Source organism: Cavia porcellus, unplaced genomic scaffold (assembly GCF_034190915.1).
Source record: "Cavia porcellus strain 051 isolate PalLab524CR breed Dunkin Hartley unplaced genomic scaffold, mCavPor4.1 scaffold_9, whole genome shotgun sequence".
In the NCBI taxonomy this organism is placed as follows: domain Eukaryota; kingdom Metazoa; phylum Chordata; class Mammalia; order Rodentia; family Caviidae; genus Cavia; species Cavia porcellus.
This window is the reverse complement of record NW_026947492.1, coordinates 1,450,237-1,470,592: the sequence shown is the minus strand read 5'-3', so window position 1 is coordinate 1,470,592 and position 20,356 is coordinate 1,450,237. Positions and strand designations below refer to the sequence as shown.

General features: G+C 36.1%; 1 protein-coding gene across 1 annotated transcript in view; it reads right to left on the bottom strand.

Annotated features, from left to right (window-relative positions):
- The window catches only part of Ddx10 (DEAD-box helicase 10), a 258,076-nt gene that overhangs the window by 18,058 nt on the left and 219,662 nt on the right, over positions 1 to 20,356 (bottom strand). Inside the window, exon 17 of the mRNA XM_063255716.1 lies at positions 14,679 to 14,818. Within this exon, the coding sequence (XP_063111786.1) occupies positions 14,679 to 14,818 (140 nt within the window). The remainder of the gene's footprint in view (positions 1 to 14,678; positions 14,819 to 20,356) is intronic.

Sequence of the window (20,356 nt, the reverse complement as noted above, 5' to 3'; positions counted from 1 at the left end):
TCCTCAGATAGACATTGGCCCTGGATTTCTCAACCCCATACAGGAAAGGATGTTGTAACATTGCGTTCAGAGCTCTTTAAGAGTTAAATCTGTCTCTGAGACCATCTGGAAGCACAAGTGGCTGGCATTTGGTCACAATGCAAGACTTTGGTGTAAATTAAAACTAAATCTGTCATAACCCAAATTGTTTGTATGTCAGGTCAGTCGTAACTCAAGGTTCCTTTGCAAGGACTTTATCCACACATTGATAGGATATGTTACATGACATTATTTCACTGCATTATTCATTTAAACGCAGGCAGCTGGAGATTTCATATATATGTATAATTATAATTATTATAACATATATTGTTTTTCTTTTCTTTTTGAGACAGGACCTTGCTATGTAGTTCAGGTTAGTCTTGAACTCAGCATGTAACCCAGGCTACCTTGAAACTCATGGTTACCCTCTTACCTTAACATCCTGAGTCCTGGGATTACAGACATGCAGCACCATGTCTAGCTTAGTTGGATATTTTTGCATACTATTTTGAATACAAGGTCCGGTTCACATTTTGTCCATCTAGGGCTTAATGACTGATTTTGATAAGTAAGATTACGCAAAGTAGATATCACAGAGAACATTAAATGTTACTTTATCAGTATATACATAAATCCTACCAGTATTACTTTTAGTAGTTAAAATGATTATCATATATTAATGAAGCTGTTTTATGTGTTGAACCTGACTTTCTTTTTATTCACATTATAATTTCACACTTATCTTGTAAATTTAGAATTATCTTTTTTGTTTTTCTTTTTTGGTCTGTTTGACACAGGGTCTCACTATGCAGTTCAGGCCGGCCCTGAACTCACTCTGTAGCCCAGGCTTGCAACTTCCTGCCTCAATCTCCCAAGTGCTGGGATTACAGAATGTACCACCACACTAGGATAGAATTATCTTTATTTGACTATCGTAAAAAGATTGAGGGACAAAGAGATTAAGAAACTTGTACAAGGTCTACAAGTTGTAAAGGGGGGGGGATTAAAACTCTGAACTTCACAATTTTTAGCCTAGCTTTGTTCTAACAGATTTAATTTCTCAAAACTTTTTGTGTTGAAAAATTTATCCCAATAAAGCACACACAGATCAATATTTAAAATCACATGCAATGACACATGCAGCAAAGCATTCAATAACCTCTTGATTCACAGAATTTTATATAATTTATGTGCTCAGAACAGCTGGCTCTGAGGTGCCTGCTAACATTAGGCATTTGGACCCTTGTGCTGATGTCCACATCCAGCACAAATCTGCGGTCTGCTTCCTTCTTTACGCACTGACATGAGCAAGGATACATCTTGGTGTGGACACTGCCACATCCTAGGATGAAAAGGACCTCTGGAATACGAGGTGCACCTGACAAAGCCACAGGCCATAGCGACAGAGCAAGGACTGGTGAGCTCCAAAGCTGTGGGTCCCGGATGAAAACCGCTCACTCGAAAGTCCTCCCCTCCACTTTTGAATTCACTTTTCTATCTCCTTTCTCCTTTGATTTCTTTCTACTTTTTATTCTCCGTGTCATTTCTGTTTGGTTCCCTTTTACATTCATCTATTTCTTATTGGACTTTGGTCTGTTAGCTTTGTCGAAGTCTATACATACCCACCTACTCCATACTAGAAACCTCTCCTCACTTTTCTTTCCTTCTCATCTCCCATTGCTTAATTTTCAGATTTTTCTTTCTGCATTCCCCCACTGCCAACCCCTAAGATCTGTATTGGTATAACCATTCAGCTTTACTCCTCTTATAACAGTCACCTCTGTTACTACTGCTGAATTTTTTTCCATCATCAGTGGAGGTACAACTATCACATTTAGTAAATATTTACTACAGGTCAAATTTTGGGTTGTCTTAAGGTTTGTACAACAATTGTAGATTTCTTTTCAAAGGAAAAAAGTGCTACTTTGTTTTTTTTTTTTTTTTTTTTTTTTTGAGATAAGAGTCTCATTGAGTAGTTAAGCTAACCTTATACGTATCCCAGACTGGCCTTGAACTCGTGGTCCTCCTGCCTGAGTACACACCACACCCAGATAATTCTTATGGTTTGTCCATATCCAGTTTGTCTTGGACAGTACAGTATTACTGTTGGCTGATTTACTTGATATTTCCAGGGTTCCCTACTTGTCACTATTAACAGGTATTAGCTGTACACAAATTCTGGGATTACCTTTGTGACATTAACAATAATGTGGTCCATTTTCCGAGAACTGGATGTGAGACCAATTACATTGCATTCCCCATATTAAAAGAAGTAATCAGATCTTGGGACAGAGGCACAGGGCTGTAGTTAGCAATGCCGTGACTGCACCACGGAAAATCAAACTAATTAAAGACATCACTGACTAGCAACGAAGTCTTTCCACTATGAGGGACTCCATACCTAAGCACAGAACAAAACAAAACAAAACAAAACCAACAGATATGAGAAACCGAGGCAACAAAATGCCTCCAAAAATTCCAAGTTTCCAGGGAAAAGCAAAAGTCATGCAGCCAAATTATTCGAGATAAAAGAGATTGAAGAGAGATCAATGAAGTGCTTGATAGATTCACAGAAAATATAACTAATCGTGGAATGGAGGTAATAAAACAGAGAGTTCACCAAAGGCACTAATAAAAAGCTAGCTAAGCTAAATGATAACAAAATCTGAATGAACATTTTAGCAAAGAACTTGCATCCATGAAAAGGTTCCAACACAAGTTCAGGAGATTAAAAATCACACTGAGGGGACAGCACCTGCCTGGCAAGTGTGCGGTTGTGAGTTCAATCCCCAGTACCAAAACAGTCTAATAAATAAATAAATAAATAAATAAATATTATCTTGAAAATATGGGCAGCAGAAGTAATATGAGGCCAGAATATCAGAATCAAAAGATTGGGATGGTATCAAACACCAGTTACTCAGAGATACCTTAAAAAAAAACAAGCACATATGAAAAATGGGTTCAATACCTGCAGATGACAAAAACACAACTAATTTATGATTAAATGCAGTAAGTGAACAATCAGAAGTCAGCATGAATGGCACTAAAAATCTGTTTACAGCTAGCAAAAACTTTCCAAACAGAATATGACAAATCATCAGAAAGATTATATATCACTGAGCAAGTACAATTCATCCTAGGGATGCAGGAATGTTTCAATATACAGAAATCAATAAATTTAATACATTATATATTAACAAAAGCAACATTGTCATCTCAATTGATACAGAAGAGGCCTTGGACAAAATCCAACATTCTTTCATGTTAAAAATGCTGAACAAAATAGATTTAGAAGCGACTTATCTAAATTGTTAAAAGCCACTGATGACAAACAAATAGCCAAAATATTAAATGGGTAGGAGCTGAAAATTTTGCTTCTAAAACCAGGAACAATACACGAACAAATCTACCATTAACATTTCTATTCAATAAATTCTTGAACCATTAAAGTGGTCAGGCAATAGAAAATAAAAAGTATATATATAGGAAAGGAAAAAGTCAAGTAATAACTATTTGGAAATGACAAGATCTTCTAAATGAGAGACCTTAAAAATTTCGCCAAAAGACTCCTATAAAACTATATCCTGCTGTATTCTTAGTTTAAAGTCGACACACAAAGATCCACAATGTTCTTGGCTGGGACAGAGCTCAGCGGTGGAGTGGCTGCCTGGCAAACACAGTGCTCTGAGTCAACTCCAAGTACCAAAAAAAGAAAACAGAAAGAAAAAAAAATCAAGTGTTATTATACACCAATAACAAATTCACTGAGAAATTAGGAAAATAATACCTTTCACAACAATATCAAGAAAAATTAAACACTTGAGAACTAACCTAACCAATGAAGTAAAAGACCTCTAAAACAAATACTGTGAAAAAGAAGATCAAAGAGGACATCAAAAAATGTAAAGCTCTCCTGTTCCTCAATAGGCAGGAACCAATATAGTAAACATGCCATACATCCAAAAATCATATACGGATTTAACTCGATTTCAGTTAAAATACCAACTCAGAGAAAGTAATCCTAAAATTCATTTGAGCTATGGCTCCTGTCTAGATGTCCCCAACCCTTCCACAGTCTCATTCAGTCGGAGGGGACTGAATTTAGAATGTGTGATGCTGAGATTAAGGCCGTGGTGCTGGGTCAGGAGCGTGGACTACAGGAGTCCACTGGTTTGGCACAGTTCTGGAGTGGATCACAGGACGTTATCTACCTGGGTGTGAGTGCGGTCCTCCCTCAGGGCACCGTCCCTCACTGCCTGCTCTGCTTGCTCTGCAGAGCCCCTCTGCCATGCACCCTGCACTGGAGCCAGCCAACTATGAACAGAAACAGCTCTACACTGTGAGCTACAATAAACCTTCCTGCCTTTCACTTTTGCCTCAGCACCAAGAAAAGTAACTAAGGCAATGTAAAACAGGAGAACTAAAAGGGCAAAATCATCCCTAGGAAACAAGGAGAATCACAATTCTGCACTTCAAGTTATACTACAAATCTACAGTGATAAGAACAGCTTGATCCTGGGACCACAGCAGATACGCAGATCAGCTGAGCTGAACACAAGAGGCAGGAACAACTTCAGGCACCACCAGCTACCTGACTGCTGACAAAGGGACCAAAAACTTACGCTGGAAGCAGGACAGTGCCTTGAACAAAATGCAAGGAGGACTGCTAGTCACATGTCGAAGATTAATTCAGACGCGTGTCTCTCACCATGTACTCACCGAAAATCAAAATGGATCAAAGATCTCAAGATTATAACAGAAACGATCTTCTGGGAAATAAACTAGGTTAAGACTTTTGCAGACACAGACATAGGCAAGGACTTTCTAAAGAGTGCTCCAACTGCAGAGTGGGTAACACTAAGAATCAACAAATGGGACCATATCAAATGAAAAAGCTCGTATAGGGTAAAGAATATGACCAATCGAATGAAGAGATCACCTATGGAATAGGAAGAAAATTTTGTCAGCTATTACCCAGAAGACTAGAATATATAAAGAACCCCCCAAAATTGTAGACTTTCCAAAATAAAAGACTTAGTTAAAAAAAGGTGGGGGGCAACTGAAATGAACAGAAGAAAAAATACAAATAGCCAATAAACACAAGAAAAATTATCACCGTCTCTGACAAAGAGAAAAATTCAAATCAAAACAATCCAGAAATCCTGTATCACTGCAGAAAGAAACGGTCATCAATAAGAAATCAGATAACAAATACTGGTAGGGATGCAGGGGGAAAAAGAATTCTTCTTCACTGTTGGTGAATATAAACTAGTACTACTACTATGAAAATCAGTGTGGAGAGTTTTCAGAAAACTAAAACTAGAAATTCTATTCAACTCAGTTATTCCCCTTCTAAGTGTCTTCCTGAAAGAGTTAAAGACATTCTATTACTGTGATACATGTGTGCCCATGTTTATAGCAGCATAACTCACAATAGCTAAATCTTGGAAGTGGCCTATATATCTATCAATAGAAGAACAGATAAAGGAAATTTGGTATATATACAACAGTGTGCTACTCTGCCATAAAGAAGGATAAATTTAGTCATTAGTAGTAAAGTGGCTATACTTCAAGATCATAATGTTAATTGAAGCAAATCAGACATAAAGTTTAAATATGGTTTTTTTAATACGAGAAACCCAAAGAAGAAAGTGCACAATAAAAAACAGATAATAGAAAAATAACAACAACAAAAAGATAAAGGGAGAGGTGTAGCACAGTAGAAAATGCAGTTGGAAGGAAAAAGGGACTTCAAAACAAGATGTTATGTACATACAAGCACTAACTCCTCAACTCCTCACGAGTGTAATCAGTGTGCACCGCAAACATGTACTAATAAGACACAAACACAAAAAAGAAATGCAACGTAGTGAAGCAAACACTAAGTTAAATGGACACTAAGGTGAGCGGTTCCAACAATTAAAGTATAAAATGGCAACTGAAATCAAAGGGATTCTATTAGCAGGCTGTGAAACCAGGAAGTATCACAGTGCCTACACTGGATCCTCTAACTTGACGATGATTGTACATGTTTGTTTGAGTTGCATCATAAAATATGGAAACAACATCGCCTATTCCAAAATCTAACAAAAGCCAGACTAATGGGCTGTTCAAAAAAGAAGGTATTATTGTAATGTCAACGCAGATTTTTAGCTTCTTGCTTCTTTTGTCTTTCTTTTGAAATGCTAAGGAAAGAAATCAAGTGAAACTACACACTGATCTAGCTGCCAAGATGCTTAGGGTAGATGTCTGGAGGTGACAAATAGCAAATATTCCCTGGGTGTCTTCTTTACAACGTAGCACTAAAAGGGCTGTGGAAAGTCACTGGGAGACTTCAACACTGGAGTTCCCAGTCTGGGCCCCTGCTTGTGTAAAAAAAAAGACTCTGTATTTAATAAATGCAGTTTGGACTTTTTCCTAGGCAATTTAAAGCTAATAATAAATGAGGTTGTGATCATTTTAAAAATGTCAGCAATCTTCACACCTATCTGTAAGAAGAGTTACTGGCATTTTGGTACTCAAATACGGTGTGCTAAAGACATTTCTCCTCATAAATTTTAATTTTCAAGGTCACTGCAACAGTCCTAATGAAGATTAATTACTAGAATAGATCCCATGAAATCTTCTCAGTTTCTTTCTACTGCACATAGAATTAGAAGTGAGAATATACATCTGTAACGTGTCTTTTTCTAATTGCTTAGAACTAAAAACAGATTTGCAAAAACAATTTTACCTAAAAAGAAGACTGACTGGCCCAAAGTACATTATAAACATGTCTGCAAGAAGAAAGAAAAAAGTGTCGTCTTAGATCAGAATTCTAATATTCAGAGGAGACTATGGTGGTGGAAGAAGAAAGACACGGCCAAGAACAACACACCTCCTCGCGATTCCTCAGACGAACCTCCTTCCACAAAACATGCGCACACCATTTGGGACGGGCAGAGGTTCTGGTCTCAGTCCTCCTTCGCTCCTCCGATTCATGAGCCCACCTGAGAATCTGGTGACAAGTCGGGACTCCTGTTCCCAGCACCTGTTTCCAGATGCACGAGAGTATGCGGCATGTTCACACATGCTGTTTTCACCAGGAAATTGGACAGTTTTAGATTTCCCCTGGATTATCTCATCTTTCATATATTAAGGATTCATTTTTTCCAGTAATTTATAAGAGAATTCTCTTTTTCCCAGATTAAAAACAAACACCATTCAAGTTGAGTTTAGGCTAAACATTTTTCTCAGTACTAGTATGTATATGGAACATTCTATGCTCTCTACATACACATCAGATTCTTTCTCAAACTGTTTCTACTGATTGATTTTCAATACTCAATATGATCACCTATGCAAGCACATGTGCAGTGTTCCAGATATCTGGCAAAATTAAATTTTACATTTTAGCCCCATTATTTGTTAGTCCTTCAAATGTCTGAATTCTAAAGACAGAAAACCCAGTCTTCAATTAAGTTCATCATTAAAGAATTATTCACTATAATGGCAAAAACAAACTAAAGCCAAACATCCACCACCAAAAACCTAAGCATGGATATAGTCTATAATTCTAAGAGGAGAAGCTGCTAATGAAACTATGGTATAACAGAGGGGCAGACTGTGTGTTATGCCATCGCCAAACACTGAATGTCTTCTACATGAAGTGATATGAAGTAAGTTGTTTTCCAGGGTCATCTTAGCATTAAAAAAAAAAGTTATATGGACCAGAGGTAGTGAAAACACTACTTGGAAGGATGCTTCATCTAGGGCTCATCTCATCCTAAACTCTCTACTGCTTTTCTTGAAGATCATAGCAGTTCTAAAAAATGAGAAGTTCACAGTGAATGGGTGACTAAATGACAGGGTGCAAAGACCAGGGCAAAAACTGAGGCTGTAAGGAGAGTGAGGGGATGTACTGCCTAAATCCCAACTTTTTAACACTAGCTCTTCTCCACTACAATTTCCAGCTCCTAAAATAACACTCACCTTCCTCAGCGTACAGCAACCTTTCCCTGAAAGTCCCAGGATATAACACTGCCCTTCACCACTTGAACAATGTGTCTTGGAAGATACTCCAAACATTGATCTTGTTTTCAAATATGTCACAGATAAGATGTCTGAGATTTTTCTCTTGAAAGCTGCTAGATATAGTGGAATAATAGATAACTTTCTTGAAATTATAGACTAAAAGGACAGAATAAAGTTGGGGTAACACTCAGTATGGGGGTTTCCCAGTACTGAAAAAAATAAGTAAAATGAAAGAATTTTAGGCTCAAAATCAAGTCAAAGTATCTTTAAGTTGAGCGGACTTCTTTCTATATCTGCTACCAGCAATGAAATTCATGAGCAAGGAGAGGTCCAAGTAAGTAGAAACCACATTTAAGTTGTTTTATAAGCACAATCAATTAGATCATATTGAAGAAAGCTCTCTTAGAAAGAACCATCCCTGGCCAGGTATGGTGGCACATGACTTTAATTCCAGCAATGGAGAGGCTGAGACAGACAGACAGACTGCCATGAGTACAAGACCAGCCTGGGCTACACAGTGAGTTAAAGCCAGCAAGAAGAAAAGTAAGACTGTCTAAAAAATCAACAAATAAAACAAGAATCCCCTACATCAAACACTGATAATTCCACTAAAATTTATATAGAACAAAGTACCACCTCCAGTCTCCACAAAAAGTTAAAAAGGAAATGAAATGGTTTCTGTGCATTTTCTGTCCTCAGAAATTCGTCTTTGATTCACATACATTTATTTGCCAAGTAAAAAGTTTTCCACATATTACAAAGCTAACTGCAAAGTTTTCTAAAAGCAGTTGCTAGGGAAAATTTATTGAAGAGATGCCATAAAACTCAGTGCTAGGAGAAACCACATTGATTGAAGAAGTTCATCTACCTCATATAAGAGATGATTTAGAAAGACGGGCAAGTTTTCTCTGAAACCACCAATCAAGAACCGATTTAAAAAAATAAAACCTAAATTCCTAACACAAGAACAAACAAACAATAAACCTTGATCAATCTATCAATTAGGAACCGTGTAAGAACAGGTCAAATGGTCAGCAAATCGTATTAGCAATAAGCATCAATCCATACAGAATTATCCATAAAGAGGTAAAGTACAAGTCACATACATAACTGGCCTTACATAAGGCCTCAGAACAACCTACCAAACACTGACCATACAACAATCCTTTATAAAGGAATCATCCTTTGTCAGAGGCTACAGCCTTCAAAGCAAAGACTGATGCAAAGTACAAGACTCTTCTACTTTCTTCGTTTGAAGAATGTTAAGACTATAAACACTAAAAACTTGAGTGAATAATGAATATCTGGAACATCCTGATTTTTTATCATATTTAATACTCAGCAACTTTTCACATCATTAGCAATTCACATGAAAATGAGCATAAACAAAATACAATACATGGTACTAGACACACAAACTTAAACTTGTATTTCATGCTCATGACCAAATCGCTTAAGCTTATGAGGCATAGCTAAAATAATCTTATTGTAAGAAGAGTTTAATTGAAATGTAGTATTTTTATCTTACTTCAAAGGACACACCCTTTAAGGGACAATTTACCATCCTCCTGCTTGGTTGCAAAAACATATGGAGAAATATGATAACCAACCAGAGACAAACAGATCAGGTGAGCATTTTAATTCTTTAGCAAGTAGAATGTGGTTTCAATAATGTAAAATGTTCTTACTACAGTTCTTGCCATCACATGCAGAAACTCCAAATCAAAAGGTGGGGGGTCTTGAATCTTTAAAGTAGTATAACTATATGGTTTGTGTTCGGGTGTCCCCCCAAAACCTCACACAGTCATGGAGGCGACTAAGTCTAGCATTTGCGCTTGGGTCACTGTCTGGTGCTGGGCTTGGTGGTGTGAGTGCTGCCAGCTCCCAAGGGCTGGGAGCTGGCACGCAGCTTGCTCTTCTCTGTTCCCCTTTCTACTCCTGTCACTTGCAGCTACCACGAATGGCTGCCCCATAGCCAGGCCACACTGCCTTGGAGCCAGCTGAGTATGGACTGATATTTCCAAAACTGTAAGCTAAATAAATCTTTTCTTCCTTCAATTTAGGCATTAAGTGTTTTGTCTCAGCAGTGAGAGAAAAGAAACCAAGATATACATTATGTGGACTATTTGAGATGAAAAAATCATTTATGAGCCCAAAGACAACTGTAATAGTTGAAGTCTTTTTTCCCCAAAAAGGTAAACAACCTTATCAAAATATACTGAAGATAGGAACACATGATTTTGTATAGTTCTCAGCAGACCAACCTAGAGCCACAGACAGAGTCTGGGTGTCTGGCCCACGTGTCCTCTGTTATATGGGGTAGATTATCTGCCCTATCTCCATTTCACAGCTGTTTCAAAAAGATAAGTTGAGTAATTAATGACAACATTCTTAAAGTTCCTTAAAAAGAACTCAAGGTCACATAATTTTTTTTCTTTTTTTCTAATTTTCACACAGTAAGCCAGAGATCTTTGTTTGTCAAGCTACCTTAGAGGAGGAAGAACCCTGCACATCAGATCTCACTGGAATTTGAGTGCTAGCAACAACAATTGTGATAATTCCACAGGGGGCTGAGACTGGTTTAAATCCTACTGTAGCTGTGCACTGAGCTGAGGAGGAGGGAAGAAATACAAACTTTTAAAAAACCTTGTCAGATCTCCCAGAGGAGAAACTACTGACCCCAGGATTCTTCATCCTCCACTAAACCTTGCTCTCTGTTGCCTATTTTCTACTAACAAAGTGTCTTTCCATGTAGAGAGACAAAAATCATTACTCATGCTGAATATTTATGAATGTCAACAAAGTGAAAGAAAAAGAAACAATTGGAAGAAATTTGAAATGAAACTAGCTCATGCTATTAGTTCAGGACTAATAGCTATTTTCTAGCTGATGTGCCTAGTTCTAAAGAGTGCACTCGTCTCTGAAAAAAGTTTATACCCAGAGAATAGCCTCCTGCAAAAGTGACAATGACCAACAGAGGCTGCAGCACGTCCTGTTGTGATAATTACTGAGTAGGGCTAATGAGAGCACAGCAAATAAATCTGTACACAGGGCCTAAGGGCCTCTGAAGCTGACATCATAAAATCTTAGCATGCCAGCAAGTTCATGAGAGGCAAACAAAAAGAAGATGCAGCCAAACTGGAACAATACAGGAAAACTGTACCAGTGTTACTGCACACAGTAGTAGCAGCAGCAGTTACTACTATTGGAATTCTACTATTTACAACTTTCTAAATATTGTTTCTTTATCCAAAGCAAATGTGATTTTGTTTTGCAAATGGCTTTATTCCACAGAGGTAATTTAAGAAAGGGAAAATGAAGAAAAATAGAAATTAGAGGATAAATAGATATTGTACATGTAGAATACTACTTGTAGCTTACAGTACATCATGCATTCTAGCCTTGAGTGACAGAGACTATCTTGAGGACTGCCTGGGCTCAATGAAAAGGAGACAGCCATGGCTAACCCGGGATGAGGCGGTGAGGCCCCAGGAGTATGCAGCTACTGCCTGAGCATCAGTCCAGCAGTTCTCAACCATGGGCATTTTGCTCTCTCCCTCCACTCCTACTGTCAGAGCTTAAAGATAATTTTAGTAGTCTCAGCTGAGGTAGGAAAGGAGGGAATTTGCTACTTCTAATGTCTAGGGATGGTGCTAAACAGTCTCCACCTCCTCTCCACCCAAGAAAGAGCATTATCTGGGCCAGAACATCAATAATCCTAGAAGTAGGAACAAGAGTCTACTCATCTTCATCTTACGGGTAGTACCTAACATTAAATGTCTTCAGGCAGTTTCCTGATCTACCTCTCCCAATGTCAGAGTAATTCCAACTAATCTGATTGGGGTAGTAGAACTAGACAGTAAGTTTAATGTACACAAGATCACTGATCTTAACTTTTACTGTGATCACAAACATATTTCATCCCTGGAAGCTCTGGCTTCTTTGAGGCTCTGTAAGAGGGGACTAGACTAGATAATCTATGTTCAGACAAAAAAATAAAACTGCTAGGACATACCAAAAGAATAAAATCTCCTGTTACTAATAAAATCCTTGCTATATTCTCTTCAACAAAAGAAATTTCTTTAGGACAAGTTAACCTATTTTAATCAGCTAATGCAGTTACTAGCTGTGCATGAAATTAAAATTGTTTTAAATTTCTTATAAAGCTTAACTACTTTGGATTTGAACTTTAGCTTTACATTATGTTAAGATGCTTTTAACTTTAGCATCTCTCAACATACCTTTTCCTTCTTCGTGCATCACAATTACGCTATGTGATCTTGACTTCTGCTAATCTGCCAACTATAGCACCTATATTTTGTTGTCTCTTGTATCATTCAAACTATTAGAACCAATTACAAAGCCTTTTATAATTATACTTATGTTTTTTAATCCTTTAAATTCCTATTGTCAATAAATCAGTGCAAGCCTCTCAGGGCCTTCTATGTGATCATAACACGAACAGTAGGAGTAGGAGCAAAAGCTGGAGCCGTTAGCTTTAATACAAAAAAAAAATTTCTAGCTACTAACTTTTACAGGCTAATTAAGTAGACAAAACATGTGAGGTGGTAAGAGAAAAAGATTTATTACGTAGAGTATAGAAATGTCTTTATGAAGGCAAGAAACAGCAGAAATATGAATTCAATGTGTACAGTACACAGATGAAAAATGATCCAAAAACTATCATATTAAGAAAATAAACCTGTATGAATCAGATACAGAAGAATGGTTAGTATTTTGTCAATAGCTTCGAAGTTGATTCTATTTTTTAAAAGTATGTGAAGTCGCTATGTAAAACATGGCTGCAGAACAAACTGTAAGACTGAATTAATAGTCCTTCTATAGGGAATTACATAGGAACATCTGAAAACTGATAACTTAATGTTATTACTAACTCAAATCATACTTATGAAAATTGAGACCCCTTAACACTCTAATAGAGGGATATATAAATAAGAACCTAAGAGGCAACTAACTGAACCATCCTGATAGTTCTTCTACATTTCTGACACACATCAATGAACTTTCTGAAACACACTGAGTATATTTACTTTTAGAAGCCACTTTACAAAAATTAGGAATACTGCCTGAACCTACACAACTCTAATGGCAAAAACATTTATATATTTTTTTAAACCTTCATATAATTATTTTTACCTATGGTATCTTTTGTGGTAGTAATATGCCTACTGTCTAGCATCTGAAACACTATAAAACTAATATGTTCACTACAATTGTCCAATAGCAAGTATATTAAGTTTCTGGCATTACCTGACAAAATTAATGAAAATTAATGAATATATTAATTTTCCCTACTACCAAATAATCTATGTTTAAATGAGCACAAGTATTTTGGAGGTTTATTTGTTTGTTTTGAGACAGGTTCTTGCTATGGAGCTCAGACTGGTCCTGAACTCCCTATGTACTGCAGACTAGCCTTGAACTCATGGTTATCCTCCTGCTTCAGCCTCCCTAGTGCTGGGATTACAAGTGTGCATCACCATGCCCAGCATGCATAACATTTAAATGAAGAGTGGCCATGTCTCCCCCTACAGTATTTTCTCTTAAGAAGATAATCTTTTTAATATATTTTCATAAAGCTGTTCTTATTTAAAAACAAATTGTGGCAAATAGGAGGGGACTGAGAAATGGAGGGGAAGAGGAGGAAGGAAAGCAAGAGACACAAAAGGAACTAAGATGTGCTATACACATGTACCAACATGTATTGATTAGAAAAGGGACAATAAGTCCCTTAAGTTGAAAAGAAGAGCATTGGTATAACACATGTAAAACACATGTATACACCTCCCCCAATCAATATGACCATTATGTACTGAAACGGTATACTAATAAAAATAAAATTTAACAAGAGCCAATCATACTGCAGTTCTCTACGGCCTGTTTCTGTAACTCCGAGCTCTCTAGGCTCCATCGTGCTCCATCTTCCCTTTAAGCAAACTAACTTCATCAGTCACAAAGATCTACATTTGGCTTAATGGCTCAGAATGTCCCTGAAGTTCAGCATTCTCAACTTTTAAATCAACATAATCTTAACGTAATCTAATAAATAACACTCTGAAAACAAATGCTGAGCATGTCACACTTTTAAATAATCATATTTCATTTTTTAGGGGACATGGTAGTAAATAGGTAACAGCAAATTAAGAGGTAATTTGAAAAAATTTGTCAAGGATTGTTTCTGTAGAAGTTATCACTTACTTTGTTACTATAAAATGATGTGAAGGTGTAATTGACCTTTCCTAAATTCAGAGGCACCCTCTGAACTCAACAGCATCCTTTATACTCAATCAAAATAACATCCTACCTCTGTATACACTCTGAGTCAATGAAGAGTCAAAGATAAGAAAAAAGAACAGGAAAAGAAAACACATTCAAATGTCACACTTCTGTTAGTAGGTATTACATAAATAAAATAACAATAAGTTCCTTAAGTTGAAAAGAAGAGCATTTGCAAAATGGTCTATAGACAAAATAAGAAACAGCAGCAGGATGTACCAGACTATTAAAAGTAAATGCTCTCTGGCAGGAATATGCGTAGTAACATCTTTTGAATTCTTTAAAGAGAATACTCATGCAGGTACTAGGTTATGCACTGAATCATACCAGTAGTAAAAACATACCTAATCTTATCTTCAATTTCTTCACTATCTGATTCTTCAGAGCTTCTGTGTTTATCTGGATCTGGAAGTGTGCTCGGATCAAATCCATCATCATCATCACCATCACTCCAATCCAGAAAGGCCTCCTCTTCACCTTTGTCCTAAGAAAACATAAAGAAAATGTAATTCAAGGTGACAGCTGATGAATAAGGTTTTATATCTAGACCCAATTAAATGTTCTAATTGACAACCTCAAATTAGAAGTCTTCTCTTCTAATGAGGGTCTCTAAATGACTTTTACAACCACAACCACTTAAAAACAAAAAAAAATCTGCACCATTCCAAAAATAAACTATGATTCAGAAAGTAAATCATTAGTAAGTTTCTTAAACTATGTACAGGGGAAATTGTCCGTTATATTATTTCCAGGTAACTCAATTAACAAAGAGCATACAAAGTTGTTTCAGTTATGTTAACATACATACCTTTCAAAACCACCAAAAATATTAGGTGAAAATATCAAAGACCAGAAGTAAGAGTATATTATATTTGTCTGATTTTTATAACAATAATGTAAGTCTCAAAAAACAGATCTGCAACAAGCTTATTTATATCAGGAGTCTTTAAAGTTTAACACTAAATACAAAGTCACTAAGAACGGTGGGGAAAGGGAAGAGCAGAGAGAGATGGGAGAAGCAGTAATGCATGGAAGGGTAACTCAAGGAAAGGCTGGGTCTAGTGGTTTTTGGTTCTGTGGGGGACTTGGGGGAAGGGTTAATTCATTTCTGTCAAGGAACAAAATAAGGCAAGAGTAAACTTACTATACATTTAGTGTATTAATGTCACTTGTATCAAATGTATTCTGGCAGATTAGATTTGCTACCTAGTAGATAAATATGCACTGCTACATTCATTTAGGAGAAAATTGTGAAATCTAAAAGTCTGGATGTTTTTCTCCGTTCCCATCCTTACAATTCTTCTTCATCCCAGTGAGGCAAACTTCAATGATGCTTTTATTCCAAATGATTAATGCTCTTTCCCCAAAACTGAATCATATAGTGATTCACTGTGTAGACTACTATACGAGGCCTCTAAGGATCTGATCATCTCTCCCTTGGTAACCTCTACACATAACAAAAGGAGAAAGAAGTAAAGAAGGCAAGGATTAGTCACTCCTGCAAATTTTCCTACTGTTTTCTTGATAAAGCTGTCTGGCAAAGAAGGTCTTGAAACGAGTTATCAGCAGCCTGGGGCAGGAGACGAGCACCATTAGAAGCAATAAACTGTATACTGTGGCAACTATATCTTTACTTGAAAATACAATACCAATAAAAATTGAAAGTCATCATAAGCTCTACAACACATCTCTTGGGCTACAAGATACTTTCAATTTTTCAGTTTGCTGCTCTTAAAGGAATGTGCTAGCTCAAAGTGGAGACAACAGACTCAAAACAGTTCTCAAAACTTTTTGGTTTCAGGACCCCTTTACAATTAGAAAGAATCGAAGATTCCAAAGGGATTTCATTACTGTGAAGACCATCTAATGACATTCACTACATTAGAAATTAAAACTAAGAGTTAAAAATAACTTTAAAATTCACTTAATAACAAACTCATTACATGTTAACATAAAAGCCTATTTTCATTTTAAAAAACCCAACCATAATGTCCAAACTAAAGAACAGTTTTATATTTTTGTGTATCTCTAACATGAGACTTGAAAGAAGACAGAAGTGGGTGGGCATGGTGTGAGGTCTATAACTGCAGTATTCTGAAAGGCTGAGGCAAGAGAATTGTGCGTTTGAGCCCAGCCTAAGCAGCCAACAATTTAGCAAGACTCTGTGTCAAAATAAAAGTGTAAGAGCTGGCAATGTAGCATAGTAAGAAGGCCCTGAGTTCAATTCCCGATATTTTCAAATTTTCTGCATTAGGTCTAATACAGTATGTTGTTCTGGTTGACGTATATGTAAGAAAAAAATCTGGCCTCTCACAGACAGTGGGGAAAGGGAAGAGTTACTTGGCAGCCTTTTCAGATAACTTAGGTTATTACATGATAATAAGCCCTGATGAATGGTAGCTTCTTTTAAAAGTTTGCATATGCTTGCAGTACGTGACGGCCACATTCATCATGGGAGAGTCTGTTCATGGACATAATGCATCTTAATTTTCCTCATTCCTTTGCACATCCACTGGACAGTAGTTAAATGTAGCTGCAGTATGGAATTGAACAGTCTCCTTTCTGTTCTGCTTTTTTTCTTTGTATTATTTTCTTTAGCTTTTTTCTTCATATTATTTGAACAGACTTATTTATGCAGGTTTGCTATTCTTTTTTCCCTCTGACATTTCCACGCTGCTTTTGAGCCTATCTAATGAATTCATTTAAATAATTGCTCTTCTCAGCTCTAGAATTTCTAGGTTAATTTTTTGCTTTTTATAGTTTTCATTGCTCTGTTGAGATTACCTGTTTTTTCCATGTACCTTACTTTCCTCAAATTCTTAAAACATATTTTCCTGTTATTTGTTCACATATATTTACAGTACTTGTCAGGAGTGTTTGCTAAATTCCAGTAAGGGATAATAGTTTCAAGGAACTACCTTTTTCTTGACTATGAATTACACTGCATTATTTAAATGTCTAATATTTTTATAAACAACTGGACACTGCAGATAATATGTAATAAAAGCACTAGAATTTGCCTTCTATTTTTGGAGGGTTTATATTGTAATTGGTAGTTAGCTGACCAAAATCAAAGTGCACACTAATATAAATCACTTATATCTATTTTGTTACTAGACTTCAAACTACTTTACCACTTCTTTTTTGCTATGGTTTCCTAAGAGGTCTCTTGGTAACTGTGAAATGTGCCACTTAGGCCAAAAATTTAGTCTGAGTTATTCTAACTTTTTCAATAGTTGCTTGTGGCAATTTCCCTAATTTCTAGATGCTCTGTTAGCTTTGAGATACATCCGCATTCTTAACAGTTCAAGCAGAATATTTCATTCAACTGTATTAACACCTAATACCATTTAATATGATCTTTTGATATTAATTATGAAGTAGTTTTTATATAATAAATACAATTTTATAAAAGAAGCAACTACAAGGTGAGGCTTTGAATAAATATTTCACTTGCCATCTGAATGTAAATGTTTACCTTTTCTGTTTCGCCTAGTTCTATGTTCTTAGCAAAGTACTTAAACTAGAAAACATCACTTTCCACATCTGTATGATCTCATACTAACATCTACCATTCAAAGTTATTATGAACATTCTGTTCAGTGATGTCCTTTTTAAGGATCTTTGTGCTTTCTATAGAGTTAACTTTAAAACCAACAAAAATATGAAATAGATTTAAATCTCAGAAAGCACAATAATTATATTACAAAAACAAAATGTACACGATGAATTTGATTAAAACTATGAAATAATGTCATAAAGAGTAAAAACTTCAATGTACATTGAACCACAGTAATTTTTGTAAAACAGGGTGATGACTGGAATTTTACTTAATAATGAAATGATTATCTATATTATCTATATAACAACATGGAAGGATCTTCATTAAATGAAAGAAGTCAGATCCCAAAGACTACTTTGTTTGAAATACTGGACAAAAACTATAGGGACAGAAAACAAATCAATGATTGGCTAAGATCTGAGGGTGGTGGGAGGCAGGAGGTAATTTCTGAGGTGACTATTCTATACTTCTGCCAGTGTTGGATACATAATTCTATGCAACTGTCAAAACCCACAGAAGTGTAGCTGGACTTGGTGGCACATGCCTGTGATCCAAGCATTTGGAAGGCTGAGGCAGAAACACTGAGAGTTCAAGACCAGCTTCAGCTCCTAGCAAGTTCACAGTCAACATGGATTATCAAGACCCTGTCTCAAAAAACTGAAACCAAAACAAATCTCACAGAAGTAAATCACAAATAGTGATTTTACTTTGAGTTGAAAATTAAAGGACCCCAAAATAATAATGATACTTACATGCTCATAATTAATTAGATTATAAAGGATATACTATTAAAAAAGTATAGAGGAGAGTTTGGATAGTAGGATTGAATCACAAAACATCCCTTCTCTTTTTACTGATCTAACAGCATCCTATAATAAATAATACTTTTGAAATAAGAGGCATTTTTTTTAACTCTGAAAGAAATGTTTTGGATTTTTTCTTATAACAGGTACAGAAGAACGCTGGATTGGGAGTCCTTCATCTGAAGCTTGTGGAAGCCACAAAATTTATGAACGACACAAAGAAGACACAGCACATACTCATATACACTGTAGGAGAGTACACAGTCCTAGCATTCAATAGTCCATTAACAGCCTCCCACTGCTAGCCAAGGGCTTCTGTTTAGAATTCAGTTAGGCAACTACATTTCTTGGGACTGGAATGATAATAGAGCATATGTCTCAAATTACACAGTTCTGTGCTATGAAAAGGTCATTTGTCCCCGAAATCACTGACCATAATAAGTTTCAAATGCCCCGTGACATATGCCAATCTCTGAATTATTTCAGGCTGCAGAGAAAAAAGACAAATTGCAGAACAAAGGCCATACAAGTAATATCTTTAAGGCAAGAATTTAGAACATTTCAGTGATTCATAAAATAGCCAAGGAATGAGTGGGGTCACATACTGCTCTGAAATAAGGTTGTATTTTCAATCTCTGGTGAAAACTGTTCTACCTCAGAGGAAAAAGAAAAACCATCTGGAACCAGTTGAAATTTGGCTTTAGAGCAATAAAACACAGAGGATGTTCCATTGTATTACATTCCTCAAAGCTTGTTCTCAACTCATCATTTTCCCAAGTGGACCCCAAATCTAACTTCTTTCAGTGAGTTACTAAAAAACTACTCTTTGCACAGACTAAAAACAAGCTCTTGTTTGGCTAAAAAAAGCAAACAAAAAAGTATTTTTAAACCAGAAATTAATTCAAGGTTCATAAATGTATATGAATGAATCTTAAACAACTTGAAAATCCATTAAGCACATACGTACAAAAAAGATATATAAAATAAAGAGAAAATATTCCTACTAATGTAACAATTATAAACTATGATAGCATTATCTTCCAAGGAAAAATATCATACTGATGCTACTGAATGCTACAACACTGAAGTAACTTTACCAACCTACAACAATTTTTATGGAGGCCTCATTCACGGCTAAGAGCACCTCACTTTGACAGCTACCCACCTTAGAACAGGACAATTTCCAACTGGCTAGTTTCAATAAATTATACCATTGGCTTAAAAAAATACAGCTAACATTGCTTTTTCTTTCTCTCTTCCCTCCCACTTCCAGTACTACAGTACCAATGACTGAAATCTGACAGACCTTCAAATTAAAAGAGTACTGTCTTTTGGGAAACATTTCTTCAAAAAGCTCATCACAGAGTATCACACAAGCTAGCAATTACAATCTTTGTTATATACTCAAAAGAACTCAAAACACAGCCATGGAAAAACTTGCACATAAAAGTTTATTGCTGTGTTATTCTTAATAGCCAAATGACCAGGTAAACAAAACAATAAGATAAAATGTGAGATGCCACATAATGGAATATGGCTCGTTAATGAAAAAAATGATCACAAATGATATATGCTACAATATGGGTGAATCTTAAAATCAGTACGCTAAGTAAAAGTCAAGAACTATCTACTACATGGGTTTTTTAAAAAGACAGTC